The sequence below is a fragment of the Aspergillus chevalieri genome, chromosome 4 (assembly GCF_016861735.1).
Source record: "Aspergillus chevalieri M1 DNA, chromosome 4, nearly complete sequence".
Classification (NCBI taxonomy): domain Eukaryota; kingdom Fungi; phylum Ascomycota; class Eurotiomycetes; order Eurotiales; family Aspergillaceae; genus Aspergillus; species Aspergillus chevalieri.
This window is the reverse complement of record NC_057365.1, coordinates 2,080,323-2,101,349: the sequence shown is the minus strand read 5'-3', so window position 1 is coordinate 2,101,349 and position 21,027 is coordinate 2,080,323. Positions and strand designations below refer to the sequence as shown.

The window sequence follows — 21,027 nt, the reverse complement described above, 5'->3', positions numbered from 1 at the left end:
ATACCGCATATAATAATACCTCTCATGTCATAACCACCATGGCCGACATCCTAACCCAACTCCAAACCTGCCTCGACCAGGTAATCACCCACCACTCCCAACTTACCAAACCACGCCCTCACTAACGCAACCCAGCTAGCAACCCAATTCTACGCGACCCTAGGCTACCTAACAACCTACCACGACAACTCCCCCGCAACCCCACCCCAAGTCCACGACGCTGCCCCAGCTCTCGCAAAAATCACCAAGAACTCCACCGCCCACCCCGTCCCAGCCAACGTCGCATCACAATCCCAATCCCAAGCCTCACCACCTCCTCCCGGCCAAGCAGGCGGCGGATCTGCGGCTCCAGAAACACCGGGTGGGAAGGCTGATGGTGGTGCCGGCGGTGTGGCAGGAGAACCGAACGATCCACTTGCTCCGGCGCCTGATCCGCCAAGCACGTTTGCGAGTCGGCAGAGGGAGTTGGCGAGAGATTTGGTTATCAAAGAGCAGCAGATTGAGTACTTGATTTCTGTGTTGCCGGGAATTGGGTCGTCGGAGAAGGAGCAGGAGGTTAGGCTTAGGGAGTTGGAAGGGGAGTTGAGGACGGTTGAGGATGAGAGGGAACGGAAGGTTAGGGAGTTGAGGGTGCTGAGGAGGAAGTTGGAGGGTGTGTTGGGAGGTGTTGAGAAGGGAATTTATGGGGAGAGGTGATTGTCTAGGGGTCTGCATTATTTCTGAGAAATACGAATTTGCATGTCCAAGAATCATCAATTAATAAATCAAAATTCTATGAATGGGTCTGCCTCGCCAGCTCTCGTGTATCTCTGGGGGTATAATATCTGCTCTGTAATATCATAATATCTCTGCGGGTATCAAGGGAAAAGGAATTAAAAAAATATCAACCAGACTCGCCCGTAAACACCAAACACATGACCAGAAATAGATATAAAGGAAACAAATGCCAGGCTAAACAAGAAAGGATCACCTAAACAAACTTCTATACTCTTGCATTCTCGCCTCCTGAACCTCCTTCTTATCCAATTTCCCCCGGTTCATACTCAAATCCGCCAACTGTTGCTTCTTCTTGGCCAAATCAAAGATCTTCTCCTCAATACTCCCTTTCATCACGAACTGTACCGTGTTAACCTCCCTCGTCTGCCCCAGACGATGTACACGGTCGACAGCCTGCGCCACGGCCGCGGGGTTATATTGCGGCTCCATGATGTAGACATTAGACGCAGCGGTCAGGTTCAGGCCCACGCCGCCGGCTCCAATGGTGGCTAGGAGGATTGTGATGCTGTTGTCGTTGTGAAAGGCTTCGAGGGCATGGTGGCGAGCGGAGAGAGACATTGTGCCATCTAAACGGGTGTAGCCTGTGATGTTGTTGTCTTTGAGGGCAATTTCGATTAAGTCGAGATGGGAGGTCCAGGCAGAGAATACGACGGATTTTATCGGTTTCTCGCCTTCGGGGAGGGTCTTTGTCGCTTCTGCAGAATCCAGTATGGAGGCTAGGAGGGCCTTCGTCTTGGTGTGCGGTCCTTCGTATTCTCCAATCGCCTTGGCTTGCTTTCGACTTTGCTTTGCCTGGGCTTGGTTCACTTCGTATTCCTGGAGACCTGCCGGAGTGATCGTGGAATATGTTGCTGGAATCCATCCTTCGCAAATCTGGCATTTGGTGTCGTTCAAAGATCCATCCATTTGAGGTTTAAACGCCTTTTTCCAACCAGAGAAGCAGTCCGGACAGAGTACATCGAAACAAGGAAGCACAATGGCCATTGCGGTTTTCTTGTCCGAGGCACCAGTCTCCGTGCTCGGCTCCTCCAAGCGCTTCGCACACACCGCGCAAGCGTCTGCCGATGATTGCTGCATCAGCGTGAACATCTCATAAGCCTTCTTATCCGACAGTCCCGTCGTAATTTCACCGCCTTCTTCTAAGTCAATAGCATCGTGTGCGCTAACCCCCTTGATCCGCTCACGGTCCTCGGGCTCCAAAAGCTCCTTTCCATGAGCACTGATCTGCCGTAGAATCATCATAGCCTTGAGGACGTGGTGATACATCCGCCCCTTCATCTTCGTCTGGTCCTGTCCGGCAATCACACTCATCATCACATTCGATTCCTTCCGGAAGAATTCATGTAATTGCCGTTCCTTCTCAGAAAAGTCAAGGGTGATGATTTTATCATGACGAGTAGGAATATCAACTTTGTCCTTAACCCGACGCAAAGTAAACGAATCAACAAGCACCCGTAGACTCGCCAATACCGTGGCATCACCGGTCTTAAACCTGCTAAGAATGTGCATCGCAAATCGAGATCGATCGTCATATGGGACTAGTCCAAGAAACTTGGTCACGGAGAGCAGATCATCCAGACGGTTCTGGATGGGGGTACCCGTTACCGACCAGCGTCGTTCAGAGTTCAACTTGAAGATCGCCTGAGTTTGCGCAGCGCTCTGCTCGCGTATCGTGTGCGCCTCGTCGAGAACAATCCGGAACATGTTCATCTTGGTCAAGGGGCTCACGCCACAGCGTTTTGAACCACGCCCGGATATTTCGCTGAGTACGATGCTGTAGGTCGTAATCACTAGATCATACTGCGACAGTTTGTCAACGTCGGATGTCCGGTTCGAGCCGTGAAAGACGTAATATGAAAGGCCACCCTCGATGACATGTTCCTTAATCTGCGACACCCAGTTGTTGACGGCACTGAGAGGAGCCACCAGCAGCGTAGTTCTGGTATTGCGGATGTTTGGTAGGGTTTTAACGAGCTCCGGATGTGGTGTCATCTTTTCCCACTCGCTAGCCTGTTCGAGAGAAGATGCAACAAGCGAAAGAATACTTAACGTTTTCCCTAACCCCATCATGTCCGCTAGTAAACCGCCCAAGCTTTGTGGGGGCTCTTCGTCAAGGACCAAGCCACTGATAATCTCACGGTACTTTTTCGACCCATTAGGACGATAATCCACCCTCCAAAGCGAATTGTTATCTTCTTCCTTGGGTCCGAATTTGCGCGGTTTTTCCTTTTCCGTCATATACCACAGTCCCTGTCTTTGGTGGCGCAGGAGCCGGGTGGATATAATAGAAGGAGGCTGCATTTCGGGAAGATTCTCCGCACTTTGCAACTGATCAAACATTTTCATAACGGCATCGTTGACTTCCTCGGCTGTTCGGACTTCATAGTTGACCCCTGACCGACCACGCGCCGCTACTGCCGGCAAGAAGGATGCTTGAGCACGTCGGCGCTCTGCATGTGGATTGAATACTGGAACACCTTGCTCAACAGAGTTTGGGGTTCCTAACCAGACGTTGTTCTGCCCAAGGTGTCTCCCGACAATGTCCGCGTCCTTCCTGAGGCCATAGAGGTTGATAGATGCACGGTAGAATGCGGAACAAGGCCCCCATGGATATTCGTCTGGTGACCGTCTTCGAACGTCCAATCGAGCCGTGATATCCACCCTCAAGGCAGGAGAATCGAGTAAGGGAACAATCACCGCTGCTGTCTTTGCATCTATTGCACCGAATATTTTCCCATGGGGGTCTGATACATCTATTCGGTTGTTGCCCTGGTTTGCTTCCCTGTGTACTCCTAGCTTTAACGATGGCCAGTCATGTGCCGAGTCTCCAAAGATATTCTGTGCAGCTGGCCTTGGAACCATAATCGCTTGAACCATCGCATTTTCTAACTTCCCGTAGCAAACTCTTTGTATGCTGAGATTGTTAGATCCGGTAACCTGTAGATCGTCATCGTCGCCGTGGCTGGGAGCATCTGGGATTTCCAAGCTTAGCAAAATACCACCGATTGTGCTTTCATTCGTCTTACCTAGTGTCAGATCGACGATGTTTGTAGCTGAGAAAGACTGCTTAGATTCGCCCTGGTCTTCTTTCATCCATTCTCCCAACCCGCTATTCCCGACCATTGCGAAGTTCCTGCGTTTTGCCTGCTGTTGCTGCTCATCCAATGGATCAACGGTCTTGATCCTTTTGCGCGGCTGGTTTTCCCGTCTCTCCACCCCATACATATCCTCTAACAAACTGCCATGGCGCGTATCGGTGGCCCCATTCTCATTGTTCCCATTCTCAAAATCCGTTGGTGCCGCATACTGCACATCGATCGTCGGTTCTAATCTCACAGCATGCTGTGGCGACTTTGCCGTTCTATTCCCAGCACTACTCGACCGACTCGCATCTCGTCGTGGCGATCTCGACTTCGCGGTTCTTCTCGATAATGGAAGGCGTTGGGGGCTGAGAAACTGGTGGGTGGCGGTGACGGTGCCTGCCGGCGCGAGAGAGGGCGTAGTCGCATGGCTGCGCGACGACTGACGACCGGGATCCGACTGTCCTGTTGTTCCTTCACCAAGTAAGCCAACTGACTGTGAACCAGTTGCATTTGAACTCGAATAGCCATAAACAGGGTCCTCGGGTGGAGAGGGGCAACGGATCCGCGACGGGAAGAACAAAGTGCCGTCGATGTCAGGGCCCTTTGTGGAAGTCGCATCGCTGTGTAAATTTGACGGACCATAGGGTGTATATCCGGGGCTATTATTACCGTTTGTCTGGATCCGTTTCCTGTAGGCTCGCGGGTCCAGGAGCATGGCCGCGTGGGATGCCATGATTGCTTTGCTTCGCTTCTCACTTATGCAGGTATCCGAGACAGGCTTGACGAGTCGTATCGCAGGTAGATAGCTATTATCGCGGGGGTGAAGGACGCGATGCGATCGACGTTTATCGGTTTGCGGAGCAATGAACAGGAAGATATGCTAGTCGTAGGTAAGTCTTTCGAGGGAGATGTCGGGATTTGACAGAGATGAGTTGAAATTCGACGACCGAGGCATGCCACACACAGGAAAGAGGCCGTGGCAAAGACAACGCTGACAATAAAGAGATGCTGTCTATTAGAGAATATCGGTCATTCTGGCGATCTCAATCACCAGCACCGTAGAGAAAGGAGTGTTAAGAAGGGTAAAGAACCAAGAGTTCTGCAGTGCTAATGATCTCACTCGCGCCAAGCACGATAAGAACGCTTATCAAAGCATGTACCAAAAGGGTAGTAGATATCGTGGAATTAATCGTCAATGCTACATAGTCTGACTCTATGCGAATTAGAAAGAAAAGAGGTTGGCGCATAAGCTCTATATACAAACAGCATAGATTTTGTAACCACAAAGATGCCGTGTCCTGCGGTAAAAAAGAAACAAGCACTCCTTGTCAGATTCCCGTAACACACGCTAAAAACGAAGAAAAAGCGAAGCAAACCGAGAGAATACAGAAAAAATTCGAAGCAGAAAGTAATGGTGGGTACACTAGCACCACGTGAAAACCGGGTTCTTGCTCTTAACAGCCTCTATTCGTTCCACAATGACCTTGCGTTGGTTCCCTTCCATACCTTCTGCGGCAGCGTACCCCAGATCACCTTCCAGATCATCGCTGCCAAACACAAAGGCCGCCTGGTTGCGGACAGTCGAGAGCGAGTCATTCTTGCGGTGACCGCCAACACTGGCAGATTTAGTATGGGACCGAGGAGGGAGAGTAGCCCAACTCCTGTCCAGGTCTCTCCCGTTGGCGCCCAGTCCATCAATACTATCCCGGTTGACCTCATGCGCACCGATTGTTGCAGGACTGCCACCAAGATTACTCGGTTCGCCTTGATCACGGGCAAGTTCGAACCGGTTCGGGTTGGGAAGTTCACTTGATGGTGATCCGAGACCCAAGAGGTCGTGGTCAGATTGCAACGACATGGCCGCACCAATATCCATCTCCTCATTGTCTGGGTCGTATTGTCGCGCCTTGCGTTTTTGCGCATCCGTCGACGGGGCGCGGAGAGGAATTGCAACGGGAACATCCACCAAGTCATCCCAGACACACACCCGCGTCCGCCTTGTCAGTTCCAAAGGACCATGGTCCGGATGCTTCAAAGTCTCTACGACATTCCAAGCTTGACCCTTCATGACGGCCATCTGTCGGGCAAACATGCTCTCCTTGAAATCGTCGTCCTGCGCGAATATTTTCCGGAGAGCCATCTGTGTGCCACTCCACCATGCCGTCGAAGTCAGAAGCGGTAAGAAATGATCCCTCGTGCGTTGCGAGAACGGTTGTCCGATAAGGGAGACGGGAAGAAATAGCCATCCAAAGGGGAAGCTTCGCCACTATTAAACATAAAAGCGTCAGTGCACCGTCACTGAACACATTCTTCATCGAACTTAGGGATAACTTACTGCGTCAGGATGCTTCCATGGCCATGACAAACTGTTATCAATGGCACCGATCTGAATCGAAACCGGCGGCTCTTGTTGTCCACTCAAAGGTGTCCCGGTGCGGCTTATAGCAACCATGGTTTCATGTCGTTTGTAAGGATAGGATGCGCTGGTACTTTGATTTTGGTTTGGATTCAAGGAAACAGGTTGTGCTGGACGCAAGTAGTCATCATCTTCGTCATCACCTGGCTGCGGACTGTTCCCGTTCGACTTCGGAGGATCAGCCACAATAGAGACCTCCTCTGATAACGAGTCGATTTTGATCATCCAATTATCCAGACCACGGTCTGTGTTGCGCATAATGTAGTCAAGAATGACAAGTTTTTCCAGCGCTTCTCTGAAAGATTGTTTAAGTCCTTCGGTCCACTGGAATCGGCGCTCGTTGCTCTGTTCTCGTGGCGACGGCGACGGCACATCACCGTCTGCGTATTCATCTTCATCCTCATCATCCGAATGGATCCCTGATGGGCGACAAGCCTCGTTCCATGGCCGCTTCTTACGTTTCGGTGCGTCCTCCGCACGGAACCCAGTGTTGGTTTGGTCGGGCCATGGGTGTTCTCGCAGGAATATATTCGCATCCTTGTATCCCTTGAGGAAAACTTGGAAACTGCCTACCTTGGGAGGAAGCTGTTTCTTGCCCATCCAGGCTTTTCTCCGGTCCCAGAAGTCGTAGAAGAATGACTTCGAGGATAACCAGACGATGTCGGTGTAAGGGACCATGTGAGTCTGTAGACGCGCGTCAAGGACATAAGCCGCTGCTTCCGATACGTAAGAAAGGTTGGGAATCAAACACGCCCGTCCAAAGAAGCACGGGAACAAGTTCCGGTGAATCCACTTGGTCCACTTCGGGTTGCGAGAAGCATAGGGTTCCTCATCCTTGGGTTTGAAGACGCCCACCACTTTTCCTTCGGTGTTGCGCGCAAAGTAGCTACCGGAACTTCCCTGGGAAATCATGCGAGGATGAGTTCCTAATTCGATCGCCACGCGGACACTTTCCACCACATCCTCGAACTCAGCCCGCGCTCGCCGTGCGGCGCCTTCCATCTCCTCGGACTCGAGCGTCTCCGCAGTGACCGGTCGAACACCCTCTGGAGGTTGAAAAACGGAGTGGTAAATTTCCAGCTTCTCCTCCTCTAGCGTTTTCCCCTTAACCTTGTTGATTTTGAACTTGGAGGCGATTTCCTCTGCCCAACGTTCAAGACGCGCGTTGATGGCTTTGATGTCCACGCCGGAGTTCCTGCGTCCTCGTCGATGGTAATGACCACTATGTCTTCGTCGATACTCGGGAGGCGTGGAGAGCCCGTGCATCTGGGTTCGAGAGGATATGGGGGCATATCGAGGGGCGGATTGGGAAACAATGCTGGAATTAACTCCGTGAAGGTCGTCGTCTTCGGAATCATCATAATTGTAGAATTCATGTCTATCCTCCTCCTGTGCGAGACGGGCATAGCCCGATGTCGCAGGTCGGTTCTTCTTCGGCATGATCGAAGGGTTCGAGAAGGTCAATTATTGCTTGATTGTTCGCAGGGCAGCGTTCGGAGGCGAAGGAGAATAGATCATCAGCGAAGGCAAAAAGAGCCGAATATTAATAAGAAGGTGAAGTAGAAGATGGAATGAAACGAAAGACAAGACTAAGAAGATCTATTCAAAGCATTACAATCATAAAGCAGAAAAAAAAAAAAAGGGAAAGAAGCAGAATCAAATGGTCGGAATGATAGTAGTAATGTAGTCGAGTTGTTCCTTTCGGGGTCCTTACGACTGCACTGATTACCAGTAATTACTGCACGTGATTATATTACCGTCCCTGTGAGACCCTGGGCAAAAGTCATCAGCCACACATGCTGGTAATTACAATACCGCTCAGCCACATAAATGCCGTGTGGCTCCACCGGGCGGAGAAGTTTAACCACCGACGCCCCTGAAAGGTTTCCCATATTAAAAACCGATGACGGTGCAATGAAGAAACAAAGAAGCAATATTGCAGTCTTTACAGAATATACAAAAGCTCGAACATATTAAACAACTGTGTCGTTTGTTTTGTTGAAGATAGGGGATGGTTGGCACTCCGATACAGGACAGAGTATGAGGTTTCCACTAATAGAAACAGGCCGACGACGACAAATGAAGATCCCCAGACTCAGTGGGAACAAAAAGGACAGTTGGTACGTAACTCGAGGGAGATTGCCATGTATGGTGTATGATCCTCGAACTGCTTCTCCTGGTGCTTCAGCCTTGACATCAGTTTGCTAGGCAATTGCCTTGGGGTATCAATGCAATTCAACGAGACATTTCAGATAGGGTTTGCGTCCGGATGTCGCAGGTTCACCAAGCGAACTCTCACAAAGAGTACGGATTTGACCCGTTTGTCCGGACTGGACTTCATCGGACTCGATTAATCCCCAGATCAAGGCATCAAGCGAGCTCCATAGCTCGGGTTGTTTTGGGTGAGCTTCACCTACCCATTATGGTATGCATGTTTCGTGATTTCATGTCCACGTGAACGTGGTCTTCAGAAAAGTGACATGCCGTTGATAGAAGGCCCCAAAACTGGCCCAATGTCACCAATCAATGAATATAGAAACAGTTGTTTGGATCAAATCATTGCTTTTTACTTAGTGGAGACGGTTGATATCTTCACAGACAGGAAGCCAAGGCCATGGCATAGATCTGGAACGAGTGCTATGTACGGATAGCCATACACTATCTTGACGACGGCCCCAAGTGAGCGTGAAGAATGAGATGTCAGAATCTAATATTTTGTGCGTGTGCATGCATATTTCACGCGATGCGTTCGCCGAAGAAAGGGAGCCATTCCCTGCGTCCTGCATTGCATACTTCATTCAGGATTTTGCTGTCCAATATTGATAGTGAGCCTGGTACCGATAACCCAGATAGCAGTTAGCATCCAGAGCATAGAACAGGGAGGCTGGAGATTTCCCATTACCAGACAAGTCTGTCGAGATAAAGCCGGTGATGGTTCTCCGCCTCTCCCTGTCGACCCACGCTCCGGTCCTGTCCTAGTTATTCTTATAATTGTCGATATCTGCGAATTGCTTGTAATATATATAAAGCAAAATCTTTGTCTCTCTTTTAAATAGTGCCTCCATTGCTGCTGCTGTTTTTGAAAGTTGGTAGTGGTGGTGGCTGATAGCCCTCGGGAGATTCTTACATATCACTGATCGATAAGTTTTGCTTCTGGAATTTATGGGATTTCGCTCCTATTCTTTCTCCCTCCCTTTCCACCGTCGCCAGTCAATTGCAGCCCCCTGTCATCCAATTTTCTTCTGACACAGGTGTAGATTGGAAAAAGCACTTACTGAGTTCATCTGTGAATTCTGTGTTGTCTGTTTTCTAATCTGGCTGGGCCCCCAATTCCTCCGCGGTTCTCGATTCCGACTCCGAGGACGTGAACTTCCCCATATTCTTTCCTTTTTCATCTTACCTTTTCTCGGTCAATTCGGTCATTTCTGGCCGGATTTCTAGTCCGTCTCCCTCCACTACTTCCACGGTGGCTTCCATCCTTTTCCGGGCGTCGCCCATCGACCCAGCCCTCCGTCCTTCGTCGCCCTCCGCGTCGCAGACTCACGAGCTCCCCAACTATAGCCAATCTTCCTCGATTGATTCCGAAGCGGCATCTCGTCAGCCGCTGACGGATGCTGTTGCGGGTGTGTCTTCCACCGCGTCACACTTTTCCGGTGCCCTTCCCGAAATAGGCGGCATCGATAATTCCAACCATACCAGCAACGGCTTCGAGTCCAGCTCCTTAGGCCCATCACTTCCAGGACTGTCTGCTCTCGCGTCGGTCGCGTCTGCTCCTACATCGAATCTGCGGTATGTGCTATCTTAGAATCGAGTCGGGAAATCCCATGTCGAAGGGTCTATGTTGGATATCTCGCTCCTCGGACCCCGTTGCCATTGTATAACCTCCAGCATTTTTATCGCCATTATATCTGTACACAGAGGGGAAAAAATAGCCAAAAGAAAGTATGCTGACCGAGTGTTCTCTACATGTTCAGAGCGTCGAGCAGCAATGCGATGAACATGAACTACGCAACGTCGTCTCCCGCAGCCACGACTGGAGGACAGGGAAATCATCCGGTGAGTGATTGATAGTAATATTTCCTAATATCTGCTGCTTTTATCTCAACTTTTCGTGCTGTGATCTTTTCCTGGTGTTATCGCGGCGAGTCTTGGCGCGCACCAAATCCTTATCGCGCCCGGTCCAGCAATCAAATCTCTCACTCCCGATCTTATCAACCATCGCACATCCTCTCACTTTCTGCCTCACCGTCCGTATCAGTGTCTTGTCGTCTCCTCACTTTCTCTCCTTTCTCCTCTCTTACCTTCGTCCTCTTTCTATATTCTCTTGCATAATGGCGACTACTTTGACTGACCAGAAACGCTCTCAATTACAGCCAGTTTGCCAGAATTGTGGCACGTCCACCACGCCCCTCTGGCGCAGAGACGAACTCGGATCGGTCCTCTGCAACGCCTGTGGTCTCTTCCTGAAACTCCACGGTCGACCCCGTCCGATAAGCTTGAAAACAGATGTGATCAAAAGTCGCAATCGAGTTAAAACCGCCGGCCAGGGTCCAAAACGCAAGGTATATCGTTACCAGCCAAAATTTTTTCTTCTTGTCCTTTCCTCCGATAAGGTGCTAACTGATAGCCCTGATAGTCTGGCGGTACCGCCGATGCAAATGGCCTAACCTCCGCGCAATCCGACGCAGGGACTCCTCCCCTTGGCTCCCATGGATATCGTCGCGCGTCGCGAAAGGCATCCCCGAGTCATTCGGATCGCTCCAATTCACCTGTCTCCCGAACAGATACTCCGGGTATACCATTCAACCAACACAATTCCAACATCGCGCCCCAACACATGTTCGACAGTGTTACCCTCGCAGAACAGAGCCTAAATCAACACAACGGCCATGCGTCTATGCAGCTACGCCAACCGTCTCCCACATCCACGGCGGTCGACCGTCACATGGAAGCACCACAAACATACGAGAGACTTCTGGCCGCCAACACCAAACTCAACACCCGCGTCAGTGAATTGGAAGTGATCAATGAGCTCTTCCGTGGTCGTGTCGCGGAACTTGAGCAGAGCGATGCCACTGCACGCCGGTCAGAAATGATCGTCCGGGATTCCGAGGTGCGTCTTCGAAGATCCCTGGAAGAGTCTCAACGACGAGAAGACGACCTCAAGCGACGTGTAGCCGAGCTTGAGACCCAATTGTCCGAGAACCCTAGTGGTGACGGCAATCTGGCAAATAACGAAAGCCCCGGCGAACCTATGGCAAAACGAATTAAATTGTCCGATGTGGTGGAACAACCCTCTGCTTCCTCACCTACCAAGTCACCCAAGAGCATCTAGGAAAGAACATTGGATGCGTCGGGACTAGGCACTTGTATACGACTACCACATACGCCCATTAAAAGAAAACAAAAAAAAGAAAAAAAAAGAAAAAAAAGACAAGGAAAGAAGCAGTTCTCCCATCGCCGAAATCCTCTGGTCCTCCCTGCTCTTTTTGATACCCTTTACGACTTTTGTCATTGGCTGAATATAAATCGGAATATTAATACGCCTTTTGATTTTCTAAACCTCTTGTTACTTCCCTTCTTCTCTGTTACGGTCCTATCTTACCTTCTTTCCTTTCCATATGTCAGGGAAAGGATAAGGAGTAACATTTCTCATGTTTCGTTCCCTCGAGACAGAAAAAGCAGTGAAGCAAAGATATCGGAAAAGAAAAAGGAGTCGATGTTTTCTATACTCTTTGTTCTTATTATACTCTTGAATTGAATATTTCCCCTTCATTTTGGTTACGTTGTTTCTTTACTTTTTTTTTTTCTCGATGAGAGTCATGCCAAAGTAGACGACATTAATGATCGTTTCTTCCTCTACCTGTCTAGCGGCTGGAACGATTCTATTTTTATGATATACTCGACTGACATCAGATTTCTGTCAAAGTCATTCTGATATATTTTCTACAATGCATCTGGTTTAATTTTCTTTATTTTCTATTTGCTCATTGATCGGACAAGCAACGAAATCTATTAATTGAGTCAATCAGTGTAGACAATGTATGACGACCAACTTTTCCTCTATTGTGACAATATGTACTTGCAACTTGCTGAAATCCCAACAAATACAGAATACAGAATACATAAGAAAAAAGTCGACAACGATAGATGTAAGTGAAATAGATGGGGGGAAGGAAAGGAAGAAAGTGTATATGTATCAAATCACGAAAATGAATGAACGATAATAACCGAGGGGTATAGTAACGAAACAACTAAGCAAGACGCTCATGCTCAGCTTTTTTGCTGTGAGCGTGGATCCGCTTCTCACGCGTGATACTCCAAAGACAAACCACAATTCCGGCAAGACCGGAGAAAAACGTGGTATAGTACGCGGCTTGGTAACAGCCTAGTCCATCAGGGCAGTCCCGCTCGCCGTCCGGACCGACAACAGAGTGCTTGTCGTAAATGCTTCCGTAAAGCATGTTGAAGATATTGCCGCTCAGAACGGGTGCCATGGTCATTGCGCCCCAGTTTTGGGAGAGACCGCCGATACCGAATGTATGGGCGACCAGGGATGGGAAGACGCCGAAGAGGAAGCCATACGCGACTCCTGTCAAACCAGAGACGATAACCAATGTGTTAGGGTTGTCTATGCTGGCGCCAGCAAGCTGGGTTCCGGTGAAGACGACTGCGGAAATGAACAGGCACCAGAAACGAGACATGTTCAGTTTCTTGACCAAAAGATCTGACCCAATGCCTACGAGTGGAGGATGGTTAGCCGGCTTCAGAACTACGAACATATAGGGCCACATACCACTAGAAAGGCGGCCGATAAAGTTTCCGCATGACAGAATGGACACGTGCATGACCTGTCGCTGTTGGATAAACTTGGCAGACGCGCTGTCGTCGTAGTGATTCCAAAGTGCCTTGGTCTATATTATGTTAGATATCGAAAACACATGGGTTGGACAATCATTCTTACGCTGTTGCCAATATTGCTGTCGAGACGTTAGCAATGAGATCCAATGTCTTTTTTTTTTTTTAGAAAAGCGGGAATCACATACTTGATAGTCATCAATCCAAGACCAGAAAGAAGCGCCATGGTCAGGAAAAGCTGCCAAAACTCGACCTTTGCGAGCATTGCAAGGCCTCGAATGTCTGGGTGGGGTGAGTCCATGCCAATGTCAGACAAAGCATCATCATGATCCTCTTCGGTGTTGTGTTTGGGATGACCCTCGTTCACGGAGTCTTGTGACGACCTCGACTTGGATACCAGAGACGAGGTTTCACCGACATCAGAATTGTGTACAGGATAGTGGGAATTGGATACGATGGATTGCGACCGGCCACGCACGGAACGCTGTGGTTCAAGAGTAGAAGAACTCTGCGTACCTGCTTCATCAGATTCTCCTGCGTGAGGTGAGAACTCGGAGGACTTGGTCCGGCGCAGCGGCCTAGACTCTGCTCTCAATTCAGACGACGATAGTGGCGCGTAAGGGCCGCTGGGGGGCAAAATTCGAAGAAACGGAATCGAAACGGTGTTCAAAGAGAATGTTCCCAGCGCCAGCAATAGGAGAAATCGACCAGTGTCATCCTTGAAAGCGATGGTCGAGACGGTAGACCAAAAAAATGCACTCAATCCGAAGGCTGCCAAAGGAAATGCAGTTGCCGTCCCGCGGTGGTCTGGAAAGTTGGATGCCGCTGTAGTTCAAGTACTCAGCATTCAGGTTCCCCATATTTTGGGCTGATGGCCAGTACAAACCTGTCTTAATGGAGGCCGAAAAGGCAGAGCAACTCCCAAAGCCTGTGAGGAAGACGAAGAAAGACAAAAGCACTGCTCCTAGCGATCCCTCACCATGCTCGTAGGCTGTTTTGTGGAAACGAATGAGCCACCATCGCCCAATATCATCACTAGCAAAGTCCGTACAAACCTGAATAGACTGGATAATACCCCACTCCCAGCGTTATCGCACCCAACAGCGTTGTGAGTCGTGGGCCACGAGCATCAGTCAATAAGCCCAGGGGAATGCCTGAGGCGTACATTCCCAGGTTACCGGCCGCACCCTAGAAGTTGTGAACATCCATTCCCTGCCATATCAAGAACAATGCAGTCTGGCTCACGATAAAGTTGACTTCGGTTGACGAAAGTTTCATCCGTTCTCCGAACTGAGGCGCCCATGCTGAGTATGCATACTATGAGTAGACCAGGCAATTAGCAACTTGTTCCTGAGACCGACAATGTTCCATGCATGTTCCATTGAGCAAGAGACAGTAAATGAGACAATCGTACGTTGGTTCCGGCCGCAAGAGCGACCACCGTCGCCGCGACGGCAGAGACAATGCGTTTGGTTTTATCGGTTGAGCCCATCGCGACGAGCTATCAGGGTGCTAAAGGCACCTTTTCTGTCCACAATGTATTGGTGATACCTGGTATACAACGAAAGAGAAAAGGAGGCGATTCCGACAATTGAACGTCAGCGACCCCGCAAAAAAAAAGGCGGGCCAGGTGTCAACGGATATAATTAGCAGGAGATAAAGTCGCGATAATTGTATGGATTCGGATAAAGAGCGATTGATCGCGGGCCGAACTAATCACAGTCCAGCTGTATATGGAGGACGGACTGGCGGGAAATTTCATGCAAAAGGAGAGACTGGCATGTACGAAGGCCTATCGAACAACGAGAAGGAAAAATATTCAGCCAAAAGGAAGGACTGGAGAAGAATCCGGAGGCCGCGCATGGGGAGTTGCTCCATCCGTTTCGGGATTGCGATAACGGTCACGTGAGCGGTATGACTAAGGTCGCATGACGAAGGCGGCGATGATCGCATTCTCGGTTCGCGCTGTCCGTCGACCATCTCTGTATACCATCAAGACTGACGACTCCATTAACAAGCAAGCACGATGGGCGCTCTACTGTCTCTGCCGCTCCTCGCGGTTCCGAGCGTTGGAACGGTATGTTGGATGTGTAGTGAGTGCTTGCACAGGACTCTACTGACGCTGATTAGCTCGTTACCGTTGCGACCTCATGCTGTGGAGCTGCGACCTGCTCAGCGGTTTGTAGTGCTTGTGGGAAGTTCCAAAACAGGTAAATGATGTCTTTACTGCTACTGATCGATCTCGGGTTATGGCGCGAGGTGAAATTGAGAACAGTCGCTGACCTTTGAGTGAACTATTAGTATGGCTACGCGAATTGCCTACGCTTTCATCCTTTTGATCAACTCGATCGTATCGTGGATAATGCTTACACCATGGGCCCTCAAGAAGCTTCAACATATGACCATGGACTATATGCAGATCAGATGCGATGGGAAGGAGTGTCATGGTTGGGTGGCGGTTCACCGTATCAACTTCGGTCTTGGCTTGTTCCATTTGATTTTGGCTCTTCTGCTGTTGGGCGTGCGAAGTTCCAAGGATGGTCGCGCTTCTCTGCAAAATGGATTCTGGGGCCCTAAGGTGGTTTTGTGGATCGGATTTGTGGTGATGTCGTTTTTCATTCCCGAGTCGTTCTTCTTCGTCTATGGCCCATACGTCGCCTTCTTTGGCGCCATACTCTTCTTGCTGCTGGGCCTGATTCTTCTCGTGGACCTGGCACACTCATGGGCTGAAGTGTGTCTGCAGAAGATCGAGGACAGTGACTCGCGATTGTGGCGTGGGTTGCTCATTGGCTCCACTGTCGGCATGTACATCGCATCTATTGTCATGACGGTCTTGATGTACGTCTTCTTTGCATCAAGTGGATGTTCCATGAATCAGGCCGCCATTACGGTAAGCTTTCCTGTTTCTTCTGTATGAATCTAGCAGGCTAACAATTTATCAGATCAACTTGATCGTTTTCCTGATCATTTCGATTATATCCGTCCAACCGATAGTGCAGGAGCACAACCCCAGAGCCGGCCTGGCACAAGCTGCCATGGTGACTGCGTACTGCACATATTTGACTATGTCCGCCGTCTCCATGGAACCAGACGACCGTCATTGCAATCCGTTGATCCGCTCTCGAGGCACTCGGACGGCCAGTATTGTCTTGGGTGCTATTGTCACGATGGCAACTATCGCATACACTACGACCCGTGCTGCTACCCAAGGAATTGCGCTTGGCTCAAAGAGTGGTCACAACTACTCTCAACTCGGAATGGATGATAACGAACATGGTCTGGTCACTCAGCAACCTACCAGCCGTCGGGAGATGCGCGCTGAGGCCCTCCGTGCTGCCGTTGAAAGCGGAAGCTTACCTGCAAGCGCCTTGGATGAGAGTGACGATGAAGATGATGACGATTATGCCACGAAGGATGACGAGCGAGGATCGACGCAGTACAACTACTCCTTGTTCCACATTATCTTCTACTTGGCTACCTGCTGGGTTGCGAGCTTGTTGACTCAGAACTTGGATCCAGACTCGCAGACCACCGACGACTTTGCTCCTGTGGGCCGGACCTACTGGGCCAGCTGGGTGAAGATTATCAGCGCATGGGTGTGCTATGCTATTTATTTGTGGACGCTGGTTGCGCCTGTTGTCATGCCTGATCGCTTTGATGTCTACTGAGTGCCGGTCATTCCCATGGAGTTTGGCGTTGTATCTAGATTGTTTGCTGTTCGTATAGTATAAGAACGTTATATCCGTATTTTCTATTTTATTTCTGTCTCTCCAGCCATCATCGTGTAGTGAGTAGTGCTATTCATTTCGTCTACCGAATTTGATATTGTAAGAGGTTCCGTAGAGAGCGCGTCAATGATGAACCGCGCGGCGCGTCTCCCCGAACGTCCTCCTCACCAACTCAACTCACCATGGGATGAAACATGGCTACCATCAAGGCCATCGAGGCCCGCTCGGTGCGTCTAATTGTCTTATATGCCCTGAGGCTATTCACTGATTTGATTGCTAGGTCCACCAAATCCAATCCGGTCAGGTCATTGTCGACCTGTGCTCCGTTGCGAAGGAGCTCGTCGAGAACAGCCTCGATGCCGGTGCTACATCAATAGGTATTTTTCTAATTGTTACTTGTGATCGTGACTTTAAAATTGACTTAAAATCTTTGCAGAGGTCCGCTTTAAAAGCAATGGACTGGATTTGATCGAAGTGCAGGACAATGGGGGTGGGATAGCACCAGAAAACTATGAAGGCCTAGGTGCGTTTCTATGTCGTCGGGTTCTCTGTTTCTCTGGGTCAGTACTAATCAAGAACAGCACTCAAGCACTACACCTCCAAACTGTCGACCTATGAAGACCTCACAAGCCTGCGAACCTTCGGTTTCCGCGGAGAAGCGTTATCCTCACTATGCGCCCTCTCCGACTTCCACGTTGTCACAGCACAAGCCCACCAAGCCCCTCGAGCGAGCCGACTAGATTTTGAGCCATCGGGAAAACTCAAGAAAACACAAGTTGTGGCAGGACAACGAGGTACAACGGTTTCAGTGGAGGGTCTGTTCAAGAGGTTGCCTGTTCGACGACGTGATCTCGAGAAGAACATTAAGCGCGAGTATGGGAAGGTCTTGAATCTTTTACATGCATATGCATGTATTGGAACGGGCGTGCGCTTCAGTGTGAAGAATACTGTGGGCAAGACGAAGAATGTGGTGGTTTTTGCAACGAGTGGAAATCCGACTACGAAGCAGAACATTGCGAATGTATACGGTGCAAAGACTTTATCGGCCCTGATACCTCTCGATTTGGCTCTAGAGTTTGAGCCTTCCACATCTGGGAGGCGTTTGGTGGGAGGTAGTCAGGATGGGGAGGTCAACAAGCTCCAGGTTTATGGCCATATATCTCGGCCAGTATTTGGAGAGGGGAGGCAGACGCCTGATCGGCAAATGTTCTTTGTGAATGCACGACCCTGTGGTCTACCGCAAATTGCCAAGGCGTTCAATGAGGTCTATAAATCGTTTAACGTTTCTCAGTCGCCATTTATATTTGCGGATTTTCACATGGATACGAATGCCTACGATGTCAACGTGTCGCCTGACAAGCGAACGATTCTTCTGCATGATGCCGGTGCGATGATTGAGTCTTTGAAAACGTCTCTTACGGAGTTGTTTGAATCTGCGGATCAGACGGTTCCTCAATCGCAGCTGAACCTCAAACAACACCTTCTGGGGAGCTCACAGGCCTCTGTGACATCTAGGAAGCCGCCGACTCGCGCTCCATCTCCAGCAGGTGATACAAAAGACAAGGAAGAAGTACAGAATGGGGTCTCAGATGCAAATGAAGGGGCCGAATCCCCACGTAATGCACAGGACAGAATGAGAAGCTTCCTAGGCAGCCTGGAGAGTAGCAGTCGAGTGGATACTTCGTCACCAGCTCGTTCCAGTATACCAGATCGACCACCTGAGTCATCCCCAATGGTGACCCCTACAAGGTCTGTTCCTGTATTGAGCAGCAAGGTCCACAACACAGACCATGATGATGGCGAGCAATCACCAAGCGAATTACCTGATGAAACACAAGACCAGCCCCCTACCCAGGAAGAGACAGAGCCGGAACCTTCGCAATATACCGCTAATTCTGATGAGCCTACATCATCACAGGTGGATCAGCCAGTGGAAACACCGAATACCGTACAGAATGCGTTTGATCGCATGCGTCCAAGGAGAATGCCGGCTGAGGTTGCTACCATTACTATAGGGGATAGAACAGTTACCTCAATGGTAGGAAGCGGGATCCCTAAGAAGAGGGCTGCGGATGGCGGCTCTAGCGGCTTTATGTGGAGGAAGAGACGGATACATACACCGTCTCGTCCAGGCATATTTGGTCGATTTTCTGCTCCGGGAACCCAGTCGACGGAGGCTTCTGAGGATGCGGATGAGAAAGAGGAGGTCGAGGAGGATGCTGAGGATGCTGAGGACATCCGACATGAACAGTCGGAAGATGGCTCTCAGTTATTCGTTCCTGATAATAAAAGCGATCACGCAGCCGATGACATGGAAGAACAAGAGTCACCCGAGCACGATGCTGGTGACTACATTGAGCCTAACACGCAAGTCTCTGCACCAGATAACATGACTGAAGAAGAAAAGAAAGTCCATGAAGACGCAGAGGTACAGCGCCTTATCCACGAAGCCGAGGAGAAGGCCGCATTACCCAATGAGAACACTGCCAATCGAGTCAACAAGATGAACAAGGGTGCTGCTCACAAGGATTCCACCGTCCACTTGATCGGGTCTATCAACGGCTCCCTCTGCAAAATCCAATACCAAATGGAGCAGCTGCAGAAAAGTCTTCGATCGCACTACCCTGATACATCCGCAGCCCAGGGCGCAGACGAAACCGTAACCTCCGAACAAACCGCCGAAGACCGCCTCTCGCTGACAGTGACTAAAGACGACTTCGCCAGAATGCGAATCATCGGCCAGTTCAACCTCGGTTTCATCATAGCCATGCGGTCGTCTCCAAAGAATGACTCGGACTCCGGTAACAAAGACGAACTCTTCATCATCGACCAACACGCCTCAGACGAAAAGTTTAACTTCGAGCGTCTCCAAACTGAAACCGTCGTCCAGAACCAGCGTCTCGTCCAACCAAAGACCCTCGACCTAACTGCGGTCGAAGAGGAAATCGTGCTGGAGAATCGCGCTGCACTTGAGAAGAACGGGTTCATAGTGGACATCGATGATAGCGGAAATGAGCCTATCGGACGACGATGTAAACTCGTCTCTCTACCGCTGAGCAAGGAAGTTGTCTTCGGCGTTCGTGATCTCGAGGAACTCATCATCTTATTATCCGAAACACCCTCGACGGCGACCCAATCGAATACCTACATTCCCCGACCTACTAAAGTACGCAAAATGTTTGCCATGCGTGCATGTCGATCTAGCATCATGATCGGAAAGAACTTGACTTCGCGGCAGATGGAGAAGGTGGTGAGGAACATGGGGACTATCGATAAACCGTGGAACTGTCCGCATGGGCGGCCGACAATGAGGCATCTGATGAGTTTGGGAGATTGGGATGAATGGAGTGAGTGGAAAGACGCTGGAGACGAGGGTGGCGATGGAGAGACTGGGATAGATGAGATGGATCTCTGGAGGAGTTATTTCGAGATGGCGGGTGACGATGAAGAAGAGGATGTCGAATAGATCATTTCCTTTTTGAGAACGTTGATAGTTGATACTTGAATTTTGGAAGTTGAAGCTATACCCGGTATATGCACGAATCCAATCAAATACACTACCACCACCTCAACCACCCATTACTCTCCCCATTCCCCCTACCAACAGCATCACCACTCCTCTGCTCACCACTACTACCACCACCCCCATCCCTATCCCTATCCCCATGCCCACCAACTCCACCTTCCTGCTCTTCAACACTCTCCTCAACATTCCTAACAACCTCCTCCAAAACCAACAACTCCCGTTCAATAACCTCCGCCCAATTCTGCACATCCCCAATCTCCTTCAACCCCTCCCGCGCCTTATCCGCCACCCTCTCCAACTCCCCATTCGACCGCCCCAGATCCTCCGTCGCCTGCACAACGTTGTTTTCTTGTTTCATAAGCGCGGAGGCGTTGGCGTGGAGGAGGGAGGCGCGGGCGCGGAGGGGGGCGTCGTGGTTTGTGCCGATGGAGGAGAGGGATGCGGTGAAGGCGGTTTTGGCTTCGGCGGTGCGTTTGTCGTGGTCTGGGTCTGGGGTTGAGTCTGGGTGGGGTTGGGGTTGGGTGGACATGGTTGTATGTCTTTTGAAATATATATATCTGTGGTAGGTTTGGTGTGGATGTTGATGAAGATGGTATGGTTAAATATCGAGTATGCTACACGGAAACAGGCTAAATATGA

The 21,027-nt window shown here is 50.0% G+C and overlaps 8 protein-coding genes across 8 annotated transcripts; 4 read left to right on the top strand and 4 right to left on the bottom strand.

The window, feature by feature from the left end:
* Positions 1–38: 38 nt before the first annotated feature.
* On the top strand, positions 39–696 carry SRB7 (med21 domain-containing protein; the record flags this gene model as incomplete). The annotated part of the gene is made up of 2 exons (XM_043278993.1): positions 39–80; positions 136–696. The coding sequence occupies 2 exons, from the start codon at positions 39–41 to the stop codon at positions 694–696; spliced, it is 603 nt and encodes a 200-aa protein (XP_043136716.1).
* A 270-nt stretch (positions 697–966) lies between these two features.
* On the bottom strand, positions 967–4,593 carry ACHE_40757S (uncharacterized protein; the record flags this gene model as incomplete). The annotated part of the gene is made up of 2 exons (XM_043278992.1): positions 967–3,749; positions 3,804–4,593. The coding sequence occupies 2 exons, from the start codon at positions 4,591–4,593 to the stop codon at positions 967–969; spliced, it is 3,573 nt and encodes a 1,190-aa protein (XP_043136715.1).
* A 690-nt stretch (positions 4,594–5,283) lies between these two features.
* LSB6 (1-phosphatidylinositol 4-kinase LSB6) lies at positions 5,284–7,716 on the bottom strand (the record flags this gene model as incomplete). The annotated part of the gene is made up of 2 exons (XM_043278991.1): positions 5,284–6,126; positions 6,196–7,716. 2 exons carry the CDS (start codon positions 7,714–7,716, stop codon positions 5,284–5,286), a joined length of 2,364 nt encoding a protein of 787 aa, XP_043136714.1.
* A 2,526-nt stretch (positions 7,717–10,242) lies between these two features.
* On the top strand, positions 10,243–11,611 carry ACHE_40755A (putative GATA transcription factor (AreB); the record flags this gene model as incomplete). Its single annotated transcript, XM_043278990.1, has 3 exons — positions 10,243–10,332; positions 10,650–10,838; positions 10,913–11,611. 3 exons carry the CDS (start codon positions 10,243–10,245, stop codon positions 11,609–11,611), a joined length of 978 nt encoding a protein of 325 aa, XP_043136713.1.
* A 919-nt stretch (positions 11,612–12,530) lies between these two features.
* Positions 12,531–14,626, bottom strand: ACHE_40754S (putative MFS transporter; the record flags this gene model as incomplete). Its single annotated transcript, XM_043278989.1, has 7 exons — positions 12,531–13,190; positions 13,241–13,256; positions 13,323–13,959; positions 14,021–14,125; positions 14,190–14,322; positions 14,380–14,451; positions 14,549–14,626. 7 exons carry the CDS (start codon positions 14,624–14,626, stop codon positions 12,531–12,533), a joined length of 1,701 nt encoding a protein of 566 aa, XP_043136712.1.
* Positions 14,627–15,160: 534 nt separating this feature from the next.
* Positions 15,161–16,802, top strand: ACHE_40753A (serine incorporator domain-containing protein; the record flags this gene model as incomplete). Its single annotated transcript, XM_043278988.1, has 4 exons — positions 15,161–15,211; positions 15,265–15,344; positions 15,436–16,024; positions 16,077–16,802. The coding sequence occupies 4 exons, from the start codon at positions 15,161–15,163 to the stop codon at positions 16,800–16,802; spliced, it is 1,446 nt and encodes a 481-aa protein (XP_043136711.1).
* Positions 16,803–17,056: 254 nt separating this feature from the next.
* ACHE_40752A (ATP-binding mismatch repair protein PMS1) lies at positions 17,057–20,328 on the top strand (the record flags this gene model as incomplete). Its single annotated transcript, XM_043278986.1, has 4 exons — positions 17,057–17,089; positions 17,143–17,239; positions 17,299–17,385; positions 17,444–20,328. The coding sequence occupies 4 exons, from the start codon at positions 17,057–17,059 to the stop codon at positions 20,326–20,328; spliced, it is 3,102 nt and encodes a 1,033-aa protein (XP_043136710.1).
* Positions 20,329–20,419: 91 nt separating this feature from the next.
* On the bottom strand, positions 20,420–20,917 carry ACHE_40751S (uncharacterized protein; the record flags this gene model as incomplete). The annotated part of the gene is made up of 1 exon (XM_043278985.1): positions 20,420–20,917. The coding sequence occupies one exon, from the start codon at positions 20,915–20,917 to the stop codon at positions 20,420–20,422; it is 498 nt and encodes a 165-aa protein (XP_043136709.1).
* Positions 20,918–21,027: the final 110 nt, after the last annotated feature.